This window comes from Tinamus guttatus, unplaced genomic scaffold (genome assembly GCF_059628265.1).
Source record: "Tinamus guttatus ecotype Peru unplaced genomic scaffold, ASM5962826v1 Tinamus_guttatus_pri_ptg001142l, whole genome shotgun sequence".
NCBI classification, from domain to species: Eukaryota; Metazoa; Chordata; class Aves; order Tinamiformes; family Tinamidae; genus Tinamus; species Tinamus guttatus.
Window position 1 is genome coordinate 2,889 of NW_028289676.1, and position 20,213 is coordinate 23,101.

At 63.0% G+C, this 20,213-nt stretch overlaps 1 protein-coding gene across 1 annotated transcript in view; it reads right to left on the reverse strand.

Annotated features, from left to right (window-relative positions):
• Window positions 1–937: 937 nt before the first annotated feature.
• Window positions 938–20,213, reverse strand: part of LOC148590717 (ubiquitin-like modifier-activating enzyme 1) — a gene marked incomplete at both ends in the record, with an annotated part of 54,779 nt that continues 35,503 nt past the window's right edge. Inside the window, 7 exon segments of the mRNA XM_088538669.1 lie at window positions 938–1,047; window positions 7,156–7,347; window positions 12,344–12,436; window positions 12,533–12,621; window positions 16,056–16,245; window positions 16,643–16,753; window positions 19,859–19,933. Coding sequence (XP_088394795.1) covers window positions 938–1,047; window positions 7,156–7,347; window positions 12,344–12,436; window positions 12,533–12,621; window positions 16,056–16,245; window positions 16,643–16,753; window positions 19,859–19,933 — 860 coding nt within the window.

Below are 20,213 nucleotides of genomic sequence, written 5' to 3' on the forward strand. Positions count from 1 at the left end.
CATGGTGATCTCGAGATGGTGCCGTTCCTGTGGGGACAATGACACGGGGACAATGACATGGGGACAATGACATGGGGACATGGAGACCCCCTGGGACAGCATGGTGATCTCCAGACGGTGCCGTTCCTGTGGGGACAACATGGGGACAATGACATGGGGACAATGACATGGGGACAATGACATGGGGACAACGACATGGGGACATGGCCATGGAGACCCCCTGGGACAGCATGGTGATCTCGAGACGGTGCCGTTCCTGTGGGGACAACATGGGGACAATGACATGGGGACAATGACATGGGGACAACACGAGGACATGGGGACACCCTGGTGATCTCCAAGTGGCGCTGCTCCTGTGGACACGGTGACATGGGGACACGAGGACACAGAGACACAGTGACATGGGGACACAAGGACACACTGACATGGGGACACAGTGACACAGTGACATGGGGACGCGGCCACCCCCATGTCCCCCGCTATCCCCCATGTCCCCCCATGTTGCCATATTCCCCTGTCCCCATGTCCATGTCCTTCCATGTCTTCTATGTCTCCATGTCCCCATGTCCCCCCCGTCCCCAATGTCCCCCCATGTCCCCAATGTCCCCCTGTGTCTCCTGTGTCTCCCATGTCCCCCCACGTCCCCAATGTCCCCCCATGTCCCCAATGTCCCCAATGTCCCCATGTCCCCCCATGTCCCCAATGTCCCCAATGTCCCCGATGTCCCCTTGTGTCCCCATGTCCCCATGTCCCCCATGTCTCTTGTGTCTCCCGTGTCCCCCCACATCCCCATGTCCCCATGTCCCCAATGTCCCCCCATGTCCCCATGTCCCCGATGTCCCCAATGTCCCCAATGTCCCAAATGTCCCCCCATGTCCCCAATGTCCCCATGTCCCCCCCCTGTCCCCCCTGTCCCCATGTCCCCGTGTCCCCCCGCGGTGGCACCTTGAAGTAGGCCAGGAACTGCCGCAGCGTCATCTCCTGCCCGTCGGGCTGCAGCCCCTGCACCTCGAAGCGGTCCCAGAGCGTCCACTCCACCTCGTAGTACTGCGGGGGGCGGAGCCGTGGGCCGGGGGGCGGCGCCGTGGGCCGGGGGGCGGAGCCGTGGGGCGGGGGGCGGAGCCGTGGGGCGGCGCCGTGGGGCAGGGGGCGGAGCCGTGGGGCAGGGGCGGAGCCGTGGGGCGGGGGGCGGAGCCGTGGGGCGGGGGCGGAGCCGTGGGCCGGGGGGCGGAGCCGTGGGGCGGAGCCGTGGGGCGGGGGGCGGTGCCGTGGGGCAGGGGGCGGAGCCGTGGGGTGGGGCCGTGGGGCAGGGGGCGCCGTCTTGTAGGACGGCAGGTGCTATGGGGCGCTGTGGGGCACTATGGGGCGCTATGGGGCAGGCGCTATGGGACAGGCACTATGGGGCGCTGCAGGGCACTATGGGGCAGGCGCTATGGGGCAGGCGCTATGGGGCGCTGTGGGGCGCTATGGGGTGCTGCAGGGCGCTATGGGGCAGGCGCTATGGGGCAGGCACTATGGGGCGCTGTGGGGCAGGCGCTATGGGGCACTATGGGGCAGGCGCTATGGGGCAGGCGCTATGGGGCGCTATGGGGTGGGCGCTATGGAGCAGGCGCTATGGGGCAGGCGCTATGGGGCGCCATAGGGCAGGCGCTATGGGGCGCTATGGGGCAGGCGCTATGGGTCGCTATGGGGCAGGCGCTGTGGGGCAGGCACTATGAGGCAGGCACTATGAGGCGCTATGGGGCGCTATGGGGCAGGCACTATGGGGCACCGTGGGGCAGGCACTATGGGGCAGGCACTATGAGGCAGGCACTATGGGGCGGGCGCTATGGGGCTCTATGGGGCAGGCGCTATGGGGCAGGCGCTATGGGGCGCTATGGGGCAGGCGCTATGGGGCACTATGGGGCGCTATGAGGCAGGTGCTATGGGGCGCCATGGGGCGGGTGCTATGGGGCGCTATGGGGCAGGCACTATGGGGCAGGCGCTATGGGGCACTATGGGGCGCTATGAGGCAGGTGCTATGGGGCGCCATGGGGCGGGTGCTATGGGGCGCTATGGGGCAGGCACTATGGGGCAGGCGCTATGGGGCGCTATGGGTCGCTATGAGGCAGGTGCTATGGGGCGCTATGGGGCGCCATGGGGCAGGCGCTATGGGGCGCTATGAGGCAGGCACTATGGGGCAGGCGCTATGGGGCGCCATGGGGCAGGCGCTATGGGTCGCTATGGGGCAGATGCTATGGGGCGCTATGGGGCGCTATGGGGCAGGTGCTATGGGGCAGGCGCTCTGGGGCGCTATGGGGCGCTATGGGGCAGGCGCTATGGGGCGCTATGGGGCGCTGTGGGGCAGGCGCTATGAGGCAGGCGCTATGGGTCACTATGGGGTGCTATGGGGCGCTATGGGGCAGGCGCTATGGGGCAGGCGCTACGACACAGGCGCTATGGGGCGCTATGGGGCGCTATGGGGCAGGTGCTATGGGGCAGGTGCTATGGTGCAGGCGCTATGGGGGAGGCGCTATGGGGCGCCATGGGGCGGGCGCTATGGGGCGCTATGGGTCGCTATGGGGCGGGCGCTATGAGGCAGGCGCTATGGGGCAGGCGCTCTGGGGCAGGCGCTATGAGGCGCTATGGGGCGCTATGGGGCAGCCGCTATGGGTCGCTATGGGGCGCTATGGGGCGCCGTGGGGCAGGCGCTATGGGGCAGGCGCTATGGGGCAGGCGCTATGGGGCGCTATGGGTCGCTATGGGTCGCTATGGGGCAGGCACTATGGGGCAGGCGCTATGGGGCGCTATGGGGCAGGCGCTATGGGGCAGGCGCTATGGGGCAGGCACTATGGGGCGCTATGGGGTGGGCGCTATGGGGCGCTATGGGGTGGGCGCTATGGGGCGCTATGGGGCAGGCGCTATGGGGCGCTATGGGGCGGGCGCTATGGGGCGCTATGAGGCAGGCGCTATGGGGCGCTATGGGGCGGGCGCTATGGGGCAGGCGCTATGGGGCGCTATGGGGCGCTATGGGGCGCCGTGGGGCAGGCGCTATGGGGCGCTATGAGGCAGGCGCTATGGGGCGCTATGGGGCAGGCGCTATGGGGCGCTATGGGGCAGGCGCTATGAGGCAGGCGCTATGGGGCAGGCACTATGGGGCGCTATGGGGCAGGCACTATGGGGCAGGCGCTATGGGGCGCTATGGGGCACTATGGGGCAGGCGCTATGGGGCAGGCGCTATGGGTCGCTATGGGGCGCTATGGGGCAGCCGCTATGGGTCGCTATGGGGCGCTATGGGGCGCCGTGGGGCAGGCGCTATGGGGCAGGCGCTATGGGGCGCTATGGGGCGCTATGGGGCAGGTGCTATGGGGCAGGTACTATGGGGCAGGCGCTATGGTGCAGGCGCTATGGGGGAGGCGCTATGGGGCGCTATGGGGCAGACGCTATGGGGCAGGTGCTATGGGGCAGGCACTATGGGGCACTATGGGGCAGGCGCTATGGGGGAGGCGCTATGGGGCGCTATGGGGCAGGTGCTATGGGGCAGGTACTATGGGGCAGGTGCTATGAGGCAGGTGCTATGGGGGAGGCGCTATGGGGTGCTATGAGGCAGGCGCTATGGGGCAGGTGCTATGGGGCAGGCGCTATGGGGCAGGTGCTATGGGGCAGGCGCTATGGGGCAGACGCTATGGGGTGCTATGGGACAGGCGCTATGGGGCGCCGTGGGGCAGGCACTATGAGGCAGGCACTATGGGGCAGGCGCTATGGGGCAGGCGCTATGGGTCGCTATGGGTCGCTATGGGGTGCTATGGGGCAGGCGCTATGGGTCGCTATGGGGCAGGCGCCATGAGGCAGGCGCTATGGGGCGCTATGGGGCAGGTGCTATGGGGCAGGCGCTATGGGGCGGGCGCTATGGGGCAGGCGCTATGGGGCGCTATGGGGCGCTATGGGGCAGGCGCTATGGGGCACTATGGGGTGGGCGCTATGAGGCAGGCGCTATGGGGCGCTATGGGGCAGGCACTATGGGGCAGGCGCTATGGAGCAGGCACTATGAGGCAGGCACTATGGGGCGCTATGGGGTGCTATGGGGCAGGCGCTATGGGGCGCCGTGGGGCACTATGGGGCGCTATGGGGCGCCGTGGGGCAGGCGCTATGGGGCAGGCGCTATGGGTCGCTATGAGGCAGGTGCTATGGGGCAGGCGCTATGGGGCACTATGGGGCAGGCGCTCTGGGGCAGGCGCTATGGGGCGCCATAGGGCAGGCGCTATGGGGCGCTATGGGGCAGACGCTATGGGGCAGGCGCTATGGGTCGCTATGGGGCGCTATGGGGCAGACGCTATGGGGCGCTATGGGGCAGGTGCTATGGGGCGCTATGGGTCGCTATGGGGCAGGCGCTCTGGGTCGCCGTGGGGCAGGCGCTATGGGTCGCTATGGGGCGCTATGGGGCGCTATGGGGCGCTATGGGGCAGGCGCTCTGGGGCAGGCACTATGGGTCGCTATGGGTCGCTATGGGGCGCCGTGGGGCACGCACCTTGTTCCGCGGGCACGCCAGCGGCTCGGAGCAGCCCACGAAGGGCAGCGCCAGGTTGAGGAACGAGTTCTTGTAGGACGGCAGGTGCTATGGGGCGCTATGGGGCAGGCACTATGGGGCAGGCGCTATGGGGCACTATGGGGCGCTATGAGGCAGGTGCTATGGGGCGCCATGGGGCGGGTGCTATGGGGCGCTATGGGGCAGGCACTATGGGGCAGGCGCTATGGGTCGCTATGGGTCGCTATGAGGCAGGTGCTATGGGGCGCTATGGGGCGCCATGGGGCAGGCGCTATGGGGCGCTATGAGGCAGGCACTATGGGGCAGGCGCTATGGGGCGCCATGGGGCAGGCGCTATGGGTCGCTATGGGGCAGATGCTATGGGGCGCTATGGGGCGCTATGGGGCAGGTGCTATGGGGCAGGCGCTCTGGGGCGCTATGGGGCGCTATGGGGCAGGCGCTATGGGGCGCTATGGGGCGCTGTGGGGCAGGCGCTATGAGGCAGGCGCTATGGGTCACTATGGGGTGCTATGGGGCGCTATGGGGCAGGCGCTATGGGGCAGGCGCTACGACACAGGCGCTATGGGGCGCTATGGGGCGCTATGGGGCAGGTGCTATGGGGCAGGTGCTATGGTGCAGGCGCTATGGGGGAGGCGCTATGGGGCGCCATGGGGCGGGCGCTATGGGGCGCTATGGGTCGCTATGGGGCGGGCGCTATGAGGCAGGCGCTATGGGGCAGGCGCTCTGGGGCAGGCGCTATGAGGCGCTATGGGGCGCTATGGGGCAGCCGCTATGGGTCGCTATGGGGCGCTATGGGGCGCCGTGGGGCAGGCGCTATGGGGCAGGCGCTATGGGGCAGGCGCTATGGGGCGCTATGGGTCGCTATGGGTCGCTATGGGGCAGGCACTATGGGGCAGGCGCTATGGGGCGCTATGGGGCAGGCGCTATGGGGCAGGCGCTATGGGGCAGGCACTATGGGGCGCTATGGGGTGGGCGCTATGGGGCGCTATGGGGTGGGCGCTATGGGGCGCTATGGGGCAGGCGCTATGGGGCGCTATGGGGCGGGCGCTATGGGGCGCTATGAGGCAGGCGCTATGGGGCGCTATGGGGCGGGCGCTATGGGGCAGGCGCTATGGGGCGCTATGGGGCGCTATGGGGCGCCGTGGGGCAGGCGCTATGGGGCGCTATGAGGCAGGCGCTATGGGGCGCTATGGGGCAGGCGCTATGGGGCGCTATGGGGCAGGCGCTATGAGGCAGGCGCTATGGGGCAGGCACTATGGGGCGCTATGGGGCAGGCACTATGGGGCAGGCGCTATGGGGCGCTATGGGGCACTATGGGGCAGGCGCTATGGGGCAGGCGCTATGGGTCGCTATGGGGCGCTATGGGGCAGCCGCTATGGGTCGCTATGGGGCGCTATGGGGCGCCGTGGGGCAGGCGCTATGGGGCAGGCGCTATGGGGCGCTATGGGGCGCTATGGGGCAGGTGCTATGGGGCAGGTACTATGGGGCAGGCGCTATGGTGCAGGCGCTATGGGGGAGGCGCTATGGGGCGCTATGGGGCAGACGCTATGGGGCAGGTGCTATGGGGCAGGCACTATGGGGCACTATGGGGCAGGCGCTATGGGGGAGGCGCTATGGGGCGCTATGGGGCAGGTGCTATGGGGCAGGTACTATGGGGCAGGTGCTATGAGGCAGGTGCTATGGGGGAGGCGCTATGGGGTGCTATGAGGCAGGCGCTATGGGGCAGGTGCTATGGGGCAGGCGCTATGGGGCAGGTGCTATGGGGCAGGCGCTATGGGGCAGACGCTATGGGGTGCTATGGGACAGGCGCTATGGGGCGCCGTGGGGCAGGCACTATGAGGCAGGCACTATGGGGCAGGCGCTATGGGGCAGGCGCTATGGGTCGCTATGGGTCGCTATGGGGTGCTATGGGGCAGGCGCTATGGGTCGCTATGGGGCAGGCGCCATGAGGCAGGCGCTATGGGGCGCTATGGGGCAGGTGCTATGGGGCAGGCGCTATGGGGCGGGCGCTATGGGGCAGGCGCTATGGGGCGCTATGGGGCGCTATGGGGCAGGCGCTATGGGGCACTATGGGGTGGGCGCTATGAGGCAGGCGCTATGGGGCGCTATGGGGCAGGCACTATGGGGCAGGCGCTATGGAGCAGGCACTATGAGGCAGGCACTATGGGGCGCTATGGGGTGCTATGGGGCAGGCGCTATGGGGCGCCGTGGGGCACTATGGGGCGCTATGGGGCGCCGTGGGGCAGGCGCTATGGGGCAGGCGCTATGGGTCGCTATGAGGCAGGTGCTATGGGGCAGGCGCTATGGGGCACTATGGGGCAGGCGCTCTGGGGCAGGCGCTATGGGGCGCCATAGGGCAGGCGCTATGGGGCGCTATGGGGCAGACGCTATGGGGCAGGCGCTATGGGTCGCTATGGGGCGCTATGGGGCAGACGCTATGGGGCGCTATGGGGCAGGTGCTATGGGGCGCTATGGGTCGCTATGGGGCAGGCGCTCTGGGTCGCCGTGGGGCAGGCGCTATGGGTCGCTATGGGGCGCTATGGGGCGCTATGGGGCGCTATGGGGCAGGCGCTCTGGGGCAGGCGCTATGGGGCGCTATGGGGCGCTATGGGTCGCCGTGGGGCACGCACCTTGTTCCGCGGGCACGCCAGCGGCTCGGAGCAGCCCACGAAGGGCAGCGCCAGGTTGAGGAACGAGTTCTTGTAGCTCCCCAGGCGCCCGTGGCCCTGCACCAGTTTGTAGAGCTCCAGGCAGGCCAGGGCGGCCACCGCCGCCGTCGTCGTCGCGATGGCCGGGATGATCTTCCCCGCGATCAGCTTGCTCTGAATGGGGACAACGGGGACAATGACACCGATGACATCAATGACATCGATGACACCAATGACACCAATGACCCCGGGATGATCTTCCCCGCGATCAGCTTGCTCTGAATGGGGACAACGGGGACAATGACACCAATGACACCAATGATATCAATGACATCAATGACCCCGGGATGATCTTCCCCGCGATCAGCTTGCTCTGCAGGGGGGGACAATGGGGACAATGACACCAATGACACCAATGACACCAGGGTCACCAATGACATCAATGACACCGGGATGATCTTCCCCACGATCAGCTTGCTCTGCAGGGGGGGACAATGGGGACAATGACACCAATGACACCAATGACATCAATGACATCAATGACACCAATGACATCAATGACATCAATGACACCAATGACATCAATGACACCGATGACACCACTGACACCGATGACATCAATGACATCAATGACATCAATGACCCCAATGTCACTAATGACCCCAGGATGATCTTCCCCGCGATCAGCTTGCTCTGCATGGGGACAATGGGGACAATGACACCAATGACACCAATGACACCAATGACATCAATGACATCAATGACACCAATGACCCCGGGATGATCTTCCCCGCGATCAGCTTGCTCTGCACGGGGGGACAATGGGGACAATGACAACAATGACACCAATGACACCAATGACATCAATGACATCAATGACACCAATGACACCAATGACACCAGGGTCACCAATGACACCAATGACACCAATGACCCCGGGATGATCTTCCCCGCGATCAGCTTGCTCTGCACGGGGGGACAATGGGGACAATGACAACAATGACACCAATGACACCAATGACATCAATGACATCAATGACACCAATGACACCAATGACACCAGGGTCACCAATGACACCAATGACACCAATGACACCGGGATGATCTTCCCCGCGATCAGCTTGCTCTGAATGGGGACAATGGGGACAATGACATCAATGACACCCATGACACCAATGACATCAATGACATCAATGACCCCAGGATGATCTTCCCCGCGATCAGCTTGCTCTGAATGGGGGGACAGTGACAGCAATGACACCGGTGTCACCAATGTCACCAATAACATCAATGACACCAATGACCCCGGGATGATCTTCCCCGCGATCAGCTTGCTCTGCAGGGGGGGACAATGGGGACAATGACACCAATGACACCAATGACACCACTGACACCAATGACACCAATGGCACCAATGACATCAATGACCCTGGGATGATCTTCCCCGCGATCAGCTTGCTCTGCATGGGGACAATGGGGACAATGACACCGATGACACCAATGACACCACTGACACCAATGACACCAATGGCACCAATGACATCAATGACACCAATGACATCAATGACATCAATGACATCAATGACACTGGTGTCACCAATGACACCAATGACACCAATGACACCCATGTCACCAATGACCCCGGGATGATCTTCCCCGCGATCAGCTTGCTCTGCAGGGGGACAATGGGGACAATGACAACAATGACACCAGGGTCACCAATGACACCAGGGTCACCAATGACATCAATGACACCAATGACATCAATGACACCAGTGTCACCAAGGACACCAATGACACCAATGACATCAATGACATCAATGACATCAATGACACCAATGACCCCGGGATGATCTTGCCCGCGATCAGCTTGCTCTGCATGGGGACAATGGGGACAATGACAACAATGACATCAATGACACCAATGACATCAATGACATCAATGACACCAATGACACCAATGACCCCGGGATGATCTTCCCCGCGATCAGCTTGCTCTGCAGGGGGACAATGACACCGATGACACCAATGACATCAATGACACCAATGACACCAATGACACTGGTGTCACCAATGACACCAATGACACCAATGACACCAATGACCCCGGGATGATCTTCCCCGCGATCAGCTTGCTCTGAATGGGGACAATGGGACCAATGTCACCCATGTGTCACCTATGACACCAATGACACCAATGACATCAATGGCCCCAGGATGATCTTCCCCGCGATCAGCTTGCTCTGAATGGGGACAATGGGACCAATGACACCAATGACACCAATGACATCAATGACACCAATGACATCAATGTCACTAATGACCCCGGGATGATCTTCCCTGTGATCAGCTTGCTCTGCAGGGGGGGACAATGACACCAGGGTCACCAAAGACACCAATGACACCAAAGATATCAATGACACCAATGACACCAATGACACTGGTGTCACCAATGACATCAATGACATCAATGACACCAATGACCCCGGGATGATCTTCCCCGCGATCAGCTTGCTCTGAATGGGGACAATGGGACCAGGGTCACCAATGACACCAATGACACCAATGACACCAATGATATCAATGACACCAATGACACTGGTGTCACCAATGACACCAATGACACCCATGTCACTAATGACCCCGGGATGATCTTCCCCGCGATCAGCTTGCTCTGCAGGGGGGGACAATGACACCGATGACATCAATGACACCAATGACACCAATGACACCAATGACATCAATGACACCAATGACACTGGTGTCACCAATGACACCCATGACACCCATGTCACCAATGACACCAGGGTCACCAATGACCCCGGGATGATCTTCCCCGCGATCAGCTTGCTGTGAATGGGGGGACAGTGACACCAGTGTCACCAATGTCATCAATGACATCCATGTCACCAATGACCCCGGGATGATCTTCCCTGCGATCAGCTTGCTCTGCAGGGGACAATGACACCAATGTCACCAATGACACCAATGTCACTAATGGCCCCGGGATGATCTTCCCCTCCATCAGCTTGCTCTGAATGGGAGTAATGGGGCACCAATGTCACCAATGTCACCAGGGTCACCAGTGTCACCAATGTCACCCATGTCACCAATGACCCTGGGATGATCTTCCCCTCCATCAGCTTGCTCTGAATGGGGGGACAATGACACCAATGTCACCAGTGTCACCAATGTCACCAATGTCACCAATGACCCCAGGATCATCTTCCCCGCAATCAGCTTGCTCTGCAGGGGGGACATGGCACCAATGGCACCAATGTCACCAATGTCACCCACGTCACCAATGACACCCATGTCACCAGGGTCACCAATGGCCCCAGAATGATCTTCCCTGTGATCAGCTTGCTCTGCATGGGAGCAATGTCACCAATGTCCCCATGTGTCACCAATGACACCAGTGTCACCAGGGTCACCAATGACACCAATGTCACCCATGTCACCAATGGCCCCAGAATGATCTTCCCCGCGATCAGCTTGCTCTGCATGGGGACAATGTCACCAATGTCCCCATGTGTCACCAATGACACCAATGACACCCATGTCACCAATGACACCCATGTCACAAATGACACCAGTGTCACCAATGACCCCAGGATCATCTTCCCCGCAATCAGCTTGCTCTGCGGGGGGGGACATGGCACCAATGACACCCATGTCACCAGTGTCACCAATGTCACCAGTGTCACCAATAGCACCAGGGTCACCAATAGCACCAGGGTCACCAATGGCCCCAATGTCACCAATGACACCAATGTCACTCATGTCACCAGGGTCACCAATGTCCCCAGTGTCCCCAATGTCCCCCGGGTCACCAATGTCCCCAAAGGCCCCAGTGTCCCCAGGGTCGCCAATGTCCCCAGTTTCCCCAGCGTCACCTTCCCGCTTGGTCCCAGTGTCCCCAATGTCCCCCCATATCCCTCCATATCCCCCCATGTTCCCATGTCCCCAATGTCCCCCCATGTCCCCAATGTCCCCCTGTGTCCCCCATGTCCCCGTGTCCCCATGTCCCCTATGTCTTCCATGTCCCCCCATGTCCTCCATGTCCCCCCATGTCCCTGTGTCCCCATGTCCCCATATCCCCCCATGTCCCCATGTCCCCATATCCCGTGTCCCCCGTGTCCCCATGTCCCCTATGTCCTCCATGTCCCCCCATGTCCTCCATGTCCCTGTGTCCCCATGTCCCCATATCCCCCCATGTCCCCATGTCCCCATATCCCATGTCCCCATGTCCCCGTGTCCCCATGTCTCCCCCATATCCCCCATGTCCCCAATGTATCCCAATGTCCCCAATGTATCCCAATGTCCCCGATGTCCCCCCATGTCCCCAATGTCCCCCATATCCCTCCATATCCCCCATGTCCCCAATGTCCTCCATGTCCCCAATGTCCCCAATGTCCCCATGTCCCCAATGTCCCCCATGTCCCCAATGTTCCCCAATGTCCCCCATATCCCCCATGTCCCCAATGTATCCCAATGTCTCCAATATCCCCCATGTCCCCCATGTCCCCACATCCCCCCATGTCCCCGTGTCTCTCCCATATCCCCCATGTCTCCATGTCCCCCCATATCCCCCAGTGTCCCCCATGTCCCTCCATGTCCCCAATGTCCCCATGTCTCCATGTCCCCGATGTCCCCCATATCCCCAATGTCCCCAAAGTATCCCAATGTCCCCAATATCCCCCATGTCCCCCATATCCCCCATGTCCCCCTGTGTCCCCATGTCCCCAATGTATCCCAATGTATCCCAATGTCCCCAATGTCCCCAATGTCCCCATGTCCCCCATGTCCCCAATGTCCCCCGTGTCCCCAATGTCCCCAATGTCCCCCAATGTCCCCATGTCCCCCATGTCCCCAATGTCCCCCGTGTCCCCAATGTACCCCAATGTCCCCCATATCCCCCATGTATCCCAATGTCCCCCATGTCCCCAATGTCCCCCTGTGTCCCCATGTCTCTCCCATGTCCTCCATGTCTCCACGTCCCCCCATATCCCCCGTGTCCCCCATGTCCCCCCATGTCCTCGTGTCCCCCCCGTGTCCCCCCCGTGTCCCCAACGTCCCCATGTCTCCACGTCCCCGATGTCCCCCATATCCCCCATGTCCCCAATGTCCCCCGTGTCCCCAATGTCCCCAATGTCCCCAATGTCCCCACCTTGTGCCGGTCGGCCGGGGGGATGTCGTAGTTCTCGGCGCGCAGGTTGGAGGCCGCCACGATGAAATCCATGTGGAAGTTGGTGTCATCGTCCTGGGTGGGGACATGGGGACACGGGGACATGGGGGGGGTGGGCGGGGCCCGGGGGGGCACCCATGGGTGCTGCGGGGGGGGAGGGGCGGCTCCCACCTTCTCGAATTCCACCGGGAACATCCGGAATCCGGGAAGCTCCTCGGGACGGGGCAGGGAGGAGCGGAGCTCCTCGAGGCGGCCGTCGTCTGCGGGGGACATGGGGGACATTGGGGACATGGGGGGACACGGGGGACATGGGGACATGGGGGGGACATGGGGGACATGGGGGACATTGGGGACATGGGGGGACATGGGGGACATGGGGGGGAAATGGGGACATGGGGGGACACAGGGACACGGGGGACATGGGGACATGGGGGACAGAGGGGACATTGGGGACATGGGGGGATATGGGGACAAGGGGGGATATGGGGACATGGGGACATGGGGGGACATGGGGACATGGGGGGACACAGGGGACAGGGGGACAAGGGGGATATGGGGGACATGGGGACAAGGGGGGACATTGGGGACATGGGGGGATACAGGGACACAGGACACATGGGGGACATTGGGGACATGGGGGACATGGGGGGACATGGGGACAAGGGGGGACATGGGTACAAGGGGGGACATTGGGGACATGGGGGACATGGAGACATGGGGACATTGGGGGACATGGGGGAGATGGGGACATGGGGACATGGGGGATATGGGGACATGGGGGATACAGGGACACGGGACACATGGGGGACATTGGGGACATGGGGGGACATGGGGGGACATGGGGACATGGGGGGACACGGGACACATGAGGGACATTGGGGACATGGGGGGACATGGGGATGTGGGGGGACATGGGACATGGGGACAAGGGGGGACATTGGGGACATGGGGGGATACGGGGACACGGGACACATGGGGGACATTGGGGACATGGGGACATGGGGGACATGGGGGGATATGGGGACAAGGGGACATGGGGATATGGGGACATGGGGGGACATGGGGACATAGGGGGGACAGGGCAGATATGGGGGACATGGGGGGACATTGGGGACATGGGGGACATGGGGGGACAAGGGGGAACATGGGGGGATGTGGGGAGATGTGGGGGGATATGGGGACAAGGGGGGACATTGGGGACATGGGGGACATGGGGGGGACATGGGGACACGGGGGGACATGGGGACATAGGGGGGACAGGGCAGATATGGGGGACATGGGGGACAGAGGGGACATTGGGGACATGGGGGAGATGGGGACATGGGGGACAAGGGGGGACATGGGGGGACATGGGGGGACATGGGGAGAGGAGGGGACACAGGGGACATGGGGACACAGGGGGACACAGGGGACACGTGGGGACCCTCAGCCATCTGGGGGGACCCCCCAGCACCTTGTGGCGCCCCCAGGTCCCCCAGCACCCACGGGTGTCCCCGTCCCCCCGGGTGTCCCCGTCCCCCTGTCCCCATCCCCGTCCCCCCGGGTGTCCCCATCCCTGTCCCCATCCCTGTCCCCATCCCTCTGGGTGTCCCCGTCCCCCTGCTGCCCCCCCCCGCTGTCCCCATTGCTGTCCCTGCTGTCATCATCCCCCTGGGTGTCCCCCTGTCCCCAATGTCCCTGTTGCCGCTGTCCCCGTCCCCATCCCCACTGTCCCCATTCCCGTCCCTGTTCCCATCCATGTCCCCATCCCCATTATCCCTGTCCCTGTCCCCAAGGCTGTCCCCATGGTGTCCCCTGTCCCCAAGGCTGTCCCCATGGCTGTCCCCTGTCCCCATAGCTGTCCCCATGGCTGTCCCCCTGTCCCCATCACTGTCCCCATCGCTGTCCCCATTCCCGTCCCCGTTCCCGCTGTCCCCATGGTGTCCCCTGTCCCCATCCCCATTATCCCTGTCCCCGTCCCCAAGGCTGTCCCCATGGTGTCCCCATTCCCATCCCCATTATCCCTGTCCCCGTCCCCACGGTGTCCCTCGTCCCCACGGTGTCCCCGTCCCCGCTGTCCCCATTCCCATCCCCATTATCCCTGTCCCTGTCCCCAAGGCTGTCCCCATGGTGTTCCCCGTCCCCATGGCTGTCCCCTGTCCCCATGGCTGTCCCCATCCCTGTCCCCTGTCCCCATGGTGTCCCCGTCCCCTTGTCCCCGTCCCTGTCCCCACGGTGTCCCTTGTCCCCGTCCCCGCTATCCCCATGGTGTCCCCTGTCCCCATGGCTTTCCCCTGTCCCCATGGCTGTCCCCATCCCTGCCCCCTGTCCCCATGGTGTCCCTTGTCCCCGTCCCCGCTATCCCCATGGTGTCCCCATCCCCATGGCTTTCCCCTGTCCCCATGGCTGTCCCCGTCCCTGTCCCCTTGTCCCCGTCCCCACGGTGTCCCTGTCCCCGCTGTCCCCATGGTGTCCCCTGTCCCCATCCCCATTATCCCTGTCCCTGTCCCCACGGTGTCCCCGTCCCCGCTGTCCCCATTCCCCTCCCCATTATCCCTGTCCCCGTCCCCAAGGCTGTCCCCATGGTGTCCCCATTCCCATCCCCATTATCCCTGTCCCCGTCCCCACGGTGTCCCCCGTCCCCGTCCCCTTGTCCCTGTCCCTGTCCCCATGGTGTCCCCTGTCCCTGTCCCCTTGTCCCTGTCCCTGTCCCCATGGTGTCCCCTGTCCCCATCCCCATTATCCCTGTCCCTGTCCCCGTCCCCAAGGCTGTCCCCATGGCTGTTCCCATCCCCGTCCCCGCTGTCCCCATTCCCATCCCCATTATCTCTGTCCCCATCCCCATTATCCCTGTCCCTGTCCCCATGGTGTCCCCGTCCCCGTCCCCGCTGTCCCCATTCCCATCCCCATTATCCCCGTCCCTGTCCCCACGGTGTCCCTTGTCCCCGTCCCCGCTATCCCCATGGTGTCCCCATCTCCACGGTGTCCCCATCCCCATGGCTTTCCCCTGTCCCCATGGCTGTCCCCTGTCCCCATGGCTGTCCCCATCCCTGCCCCCTGTCCCCGTGGTGTCCCCATTCCCCTCCCCATTATCCCTGTCCCTGTCCCCATGGTGTCCCTTGTCTCCACGGTGTCCCCGTCCCCATGGCTGTCCCCACGGTGTCCCCGTCCCCACTGTCCCCATTCCCATCCCCATTATCCCTGTCCCTGTCCCCATGGCTGTCCCCATGGTGTCCCCTGTCCCTGTCCCCGTCCCCAAGGCTGTCCCCACGGTGTCCCTTGTCCCCATCCCCATTATCCCTGTCCCTGTCCCTGTCCCCAAGGCTGTCCCCATGGCTATCCCCATCCCCATCCCCCGTCCCCAAGGCTGTCCCCACGGTGTCCCTTGTCCCCATCCCCATTATCCCTGTCCCCATGCTGTCCCCACGGTGTCCCCTGTCCCCGTCCCCACGGTGTCCCCGTCCCCGCTGTCCCCATTCCCCTCCCCATTATCCCTGTCCCTGTCCCCAAGGCTGTCCCCATGGTGTCCCCATTCCCCTCCCCATTATCCTTGTCCCCATGGTGTCCCTTGTCCCCACGGTGTCCCCGTCCCTGCTGTCCCCATTCCCATCCCCATTATCCCTGTCCCCGTCCCCATCCCTGTCCCCTGTCCCCACGGTGTCCCCCGTCCCCGTCCCCTTGTCCCCGTCCCCGCGGTGTCCCCGTCCCCGCGCACCGACGGCGGCGCTGGCGCTCTGCAGCTCCTGGTCGGACACGTGGATGCGGACGCCGGCGCGCGGGGCGAAGTCGGGGACGCGGACGCGCCGGAGCAGCTCCCGGACGGCCCCGCGATCCCGGGATCCCCCCAGCCCGTAGGACTGAGCCAGGAGGTTGGCGGCCGCCACCACGTAGTCCAGGTGCAGCGGCTGGGGGGACACGGGGACATTTGGGGACATTTGGGGACATTTGGGGACATGTGGGGACATGTGGGGGGACATGGGGACATGTGGGGACACATAGGGACACTTGGGGACATTTGGGGACACAGAGAGACACAAGGGACACATGGGGACACGGGGACATGGGGACACTTGGGGACACACAGGGACATGGGGACACCTGGGGACACATGGGGACCCATGGGGACACATGGGGACATAGGGACACATGGGGACATGGGGGACACGTGGGGACACTTGAGGAGATGTGGGGACACAGGAGACACATAGGGACATGTGAGGACACATGGGGACACATGGGGACACATGGGGACACTTGGGGACACATGGGGACACTTGGGGACACTTGGGGACACGTGGGGACGCGGACGCGCCGGAGCAGCTCCCGGACGGCCCCGCGATCCCGGGATCCCCCCAGCCCGTAGGACTGAGCCAGGAGGTTGGCGGCCGCCACCACGTAGTCCAGGTGCAGCGGCTGGGGGGACATTGGGGACATTTGGGGACATTTGGGGACATCTGGGGACATGGGGACACATGGGGACATGGGGGATATGGGGACACGTGGGGACATGTAGGGACACTTGAGGACACATGGGGACACAGGAGACACATAGGGACATGTGAGGACACAAGGGGACACATGGGGACACTTGGGGACATTTGGGGACACAGAGAGACACAAGGGACACATGGGGACCCATGGGGACATGGGGACATGGGGACACGGGGGATATGGGGACACGTGGGGACACTTAGGGACACTTGAGGACACATGAAACACATAGGGACATGTGAGGACACATGGGGACACATGGGGACATTTGGGGACACTTGGGGACATTTGGGGGCAGAGGGGGCCATGGGGACACGTGGGGGCACATGGGGGGACATGGGGACACATAGGGACATTTGGGGACACAGAGAGACACAAGGGACACATGGGGACACGGGGACATGGGGACACTTGGGGACACACAGGGACATGGGGACACCTGGGGACACATGGGGACCCATGGGGACACATGGGGACACATGGGACACATGGGGACATGGGGGACACGTGGGGACACTTGAGGAGATGTGGGGACACAGGAGACACATAGGGACATGTGAGGACACATGGGGACACATGGGGACACATGGGGACACTTGGGGACACATGGGGACACTTGGGGACACTTGGGGACACGTGGGGACACAGGGGGACATGGGGACATGTGGGGACATGGGGGATATGGGGACACGTGGGGACATGTAGGGACACGTGAGGACACATGGGGACACGTGGGGACACTTGGGGACATTTGGGGACACATGGGGACACATGGGGACATTTGGGGACACTTGGGGACACAGGGGGACATGGGGACACGTGGGGGCACATGGGGGGACATGGGGACACATGGGGACACATAGGGACATTTGGGGACACAGAGAGACACAAGGGACACATGGGGACACGGGGACATGGGGACACTTGGGGACACACAGGGACATGGGGACACCTGGGGACACATGGGGACCCATGGGGACACATGGGGACATAGGGACACATGGGGACATGGGGGACACGTGGGGACACTTGAGGACACAGGAGACACATAGAGACATGTGGGGATGCATGGGGACATTTGAGGACATGGGGACATGTGGGGACATGTAGGGACACTTGAGGACACATGGGGACACAGGAGACACATAGGGACACGTGAGGACACATGGGGACACATGGGGACACTTGGGGACACTTGGGGACATGTGGGGACATGGGGGACACTTAGGGACATGTGGGGACACATGGGGACACTTGGGGACATTTGGGGACACGTGGGGACGCGGACGCGCCGGAGCAGCTCCCGGACGGCCCCGCGATCCCGGATCCCCCCAGCCCGTAGGACTGAGCCAGGAGGTTGGCGGCCGCCACCACGTAGTCCAGGTGCAGCGGCTGGGGGGACATTGGGGACATTTGGGGACATTTGGGGGGACATGGGGACATGTGGGGACATGGGGGGACATGGGGACATGTCGGGACATGGGGGATATGGGGACACGTGGGGACATGTAGGGACACTTGAGGACACATGGGGACACAGGAGACACATAGGGACACGTGAGGACACATGGGGACACATGGGGACATTTGGGGACATTTGGGGACATGTGGGGACATGGGGACACGCGGGGACATGGGGGATATGGGGACACGTGGGGACACTTAGGGACACCTGAGGACACATTGGGACCCAGGAAACACATAGGGACACGTGAGGACACAAGGGGACACATGGGGACATTTGGGGACACTTGGGGACATTTGGGGACATGTGGGGACACGTGGGGACATGGGGGATATGGGGACATGTGGGGACATGTAGGGACACATGAGGACACATGGGGACACAGGAGACACATAGGGACACGTGAGGACACAAGGGGACACATGGGGACATTTGGGGACACTTGGGGACATGTGGGGACACAGGGGGACATGGGGACACGTGGGGGACATGGGGACACTTGGGGACATTTGGGGACACAGAGAGACACAAGGGACACATGGGGACACATGGGGACACGGGGACATGGGGACACTTGGGGACATGTGGGGACACAGGAGACATCTGGGGACACATGGGGACACGTGGGGACACTTGGGGACACGGGGGACACGTGGGGACACGTGGGGACATGGGACATGTGGGGAAATGTGAGGACAAGTGGAGACACATGGGGACACTTGGGGACATGTGTGGACACTTGGGGACACAGGGGGACACAAGGGACATGTAGGGACACATGGAGACACATGGGGACACATGGGGACATTTGGGACACGGGGGACACTTGGGGACACGTGGGGACACTGGGGGACACATAGGGACATGGGGTGACACAGGGGACACAGGGGGACACGTAGGGACCCGTGGGGACATTTGGGGACACGTGGGGACACGTGGGGAAACATGGGGACACTTGGGGACATTTGGGGACACAGGGGGACACAAGGGACACGTAGGGACACATGGGGACACATGGAAACACATGGGGACACTTGGGGACATGGAACATGTAGGGACATGGGGATATAAGGACACGTGGGGACACTTGGGGACACTTGAGGACACGGGGGCACTTGGGGATACTTGGGGACACAGGGGGACATAAGGGACATGTAGGGACAAATGGGGACATTTGGGACACAGGGGACACTTGGGGACACATAGGCACATGGGGCGACACAGGGGACACATGGGGACACATGGGGACACATGGGACACTTGGGGACACACAGGCACATGGGGCAACACAGGGGACACATGGGACACGTAGGGACCCATGGGGACATTTGGGGACACATGGGGACACAGGGGACCCGTGGGGACACATGGGGACACGTAGGGACCCATGGGGACATTTGGGGACAAATGGGGACACAGGGGACACGTAGGGACCCGTGGGGACATTTGGGGACACACGGGGACACATGGGGACACGTAGGGACGCGTGGGGACCCGGGTGGCCCCGGGGGGGTCCCGGTGGCACCCGCGGGTGACAGAGGGGACACGGGGGGGGGTCTCACGTTGTCGGGGTCGAAGGTCAGCGGGTGGGGGCAGCGCTTGGGCCCCGACCAGAACAGGGTCCCCGCGTTGGTCTTCTGCGGGGCGTGACGTCATCGGGGGCGTGACGTCATCGGGGGGGAGCCGTGACGTCATCACGGGGCGGGGGGAGAACAGACGGCGGGGGATGAAACCCCCGAATCCCCGCGATTTCCCCCCAAACGGGGCCCCCAAATCACCCTCCGGGGACCCAAACGGCCCAAATTGTCCCCAAACGCCCCAGATTGTCCCCAAATGCCCCGGATTGTCCCCAAATGCCCTGAATTGTCCCCAAACGCCCCGGATTGTTCCCAAACGCCCCAGATTGTCCCCAAACGC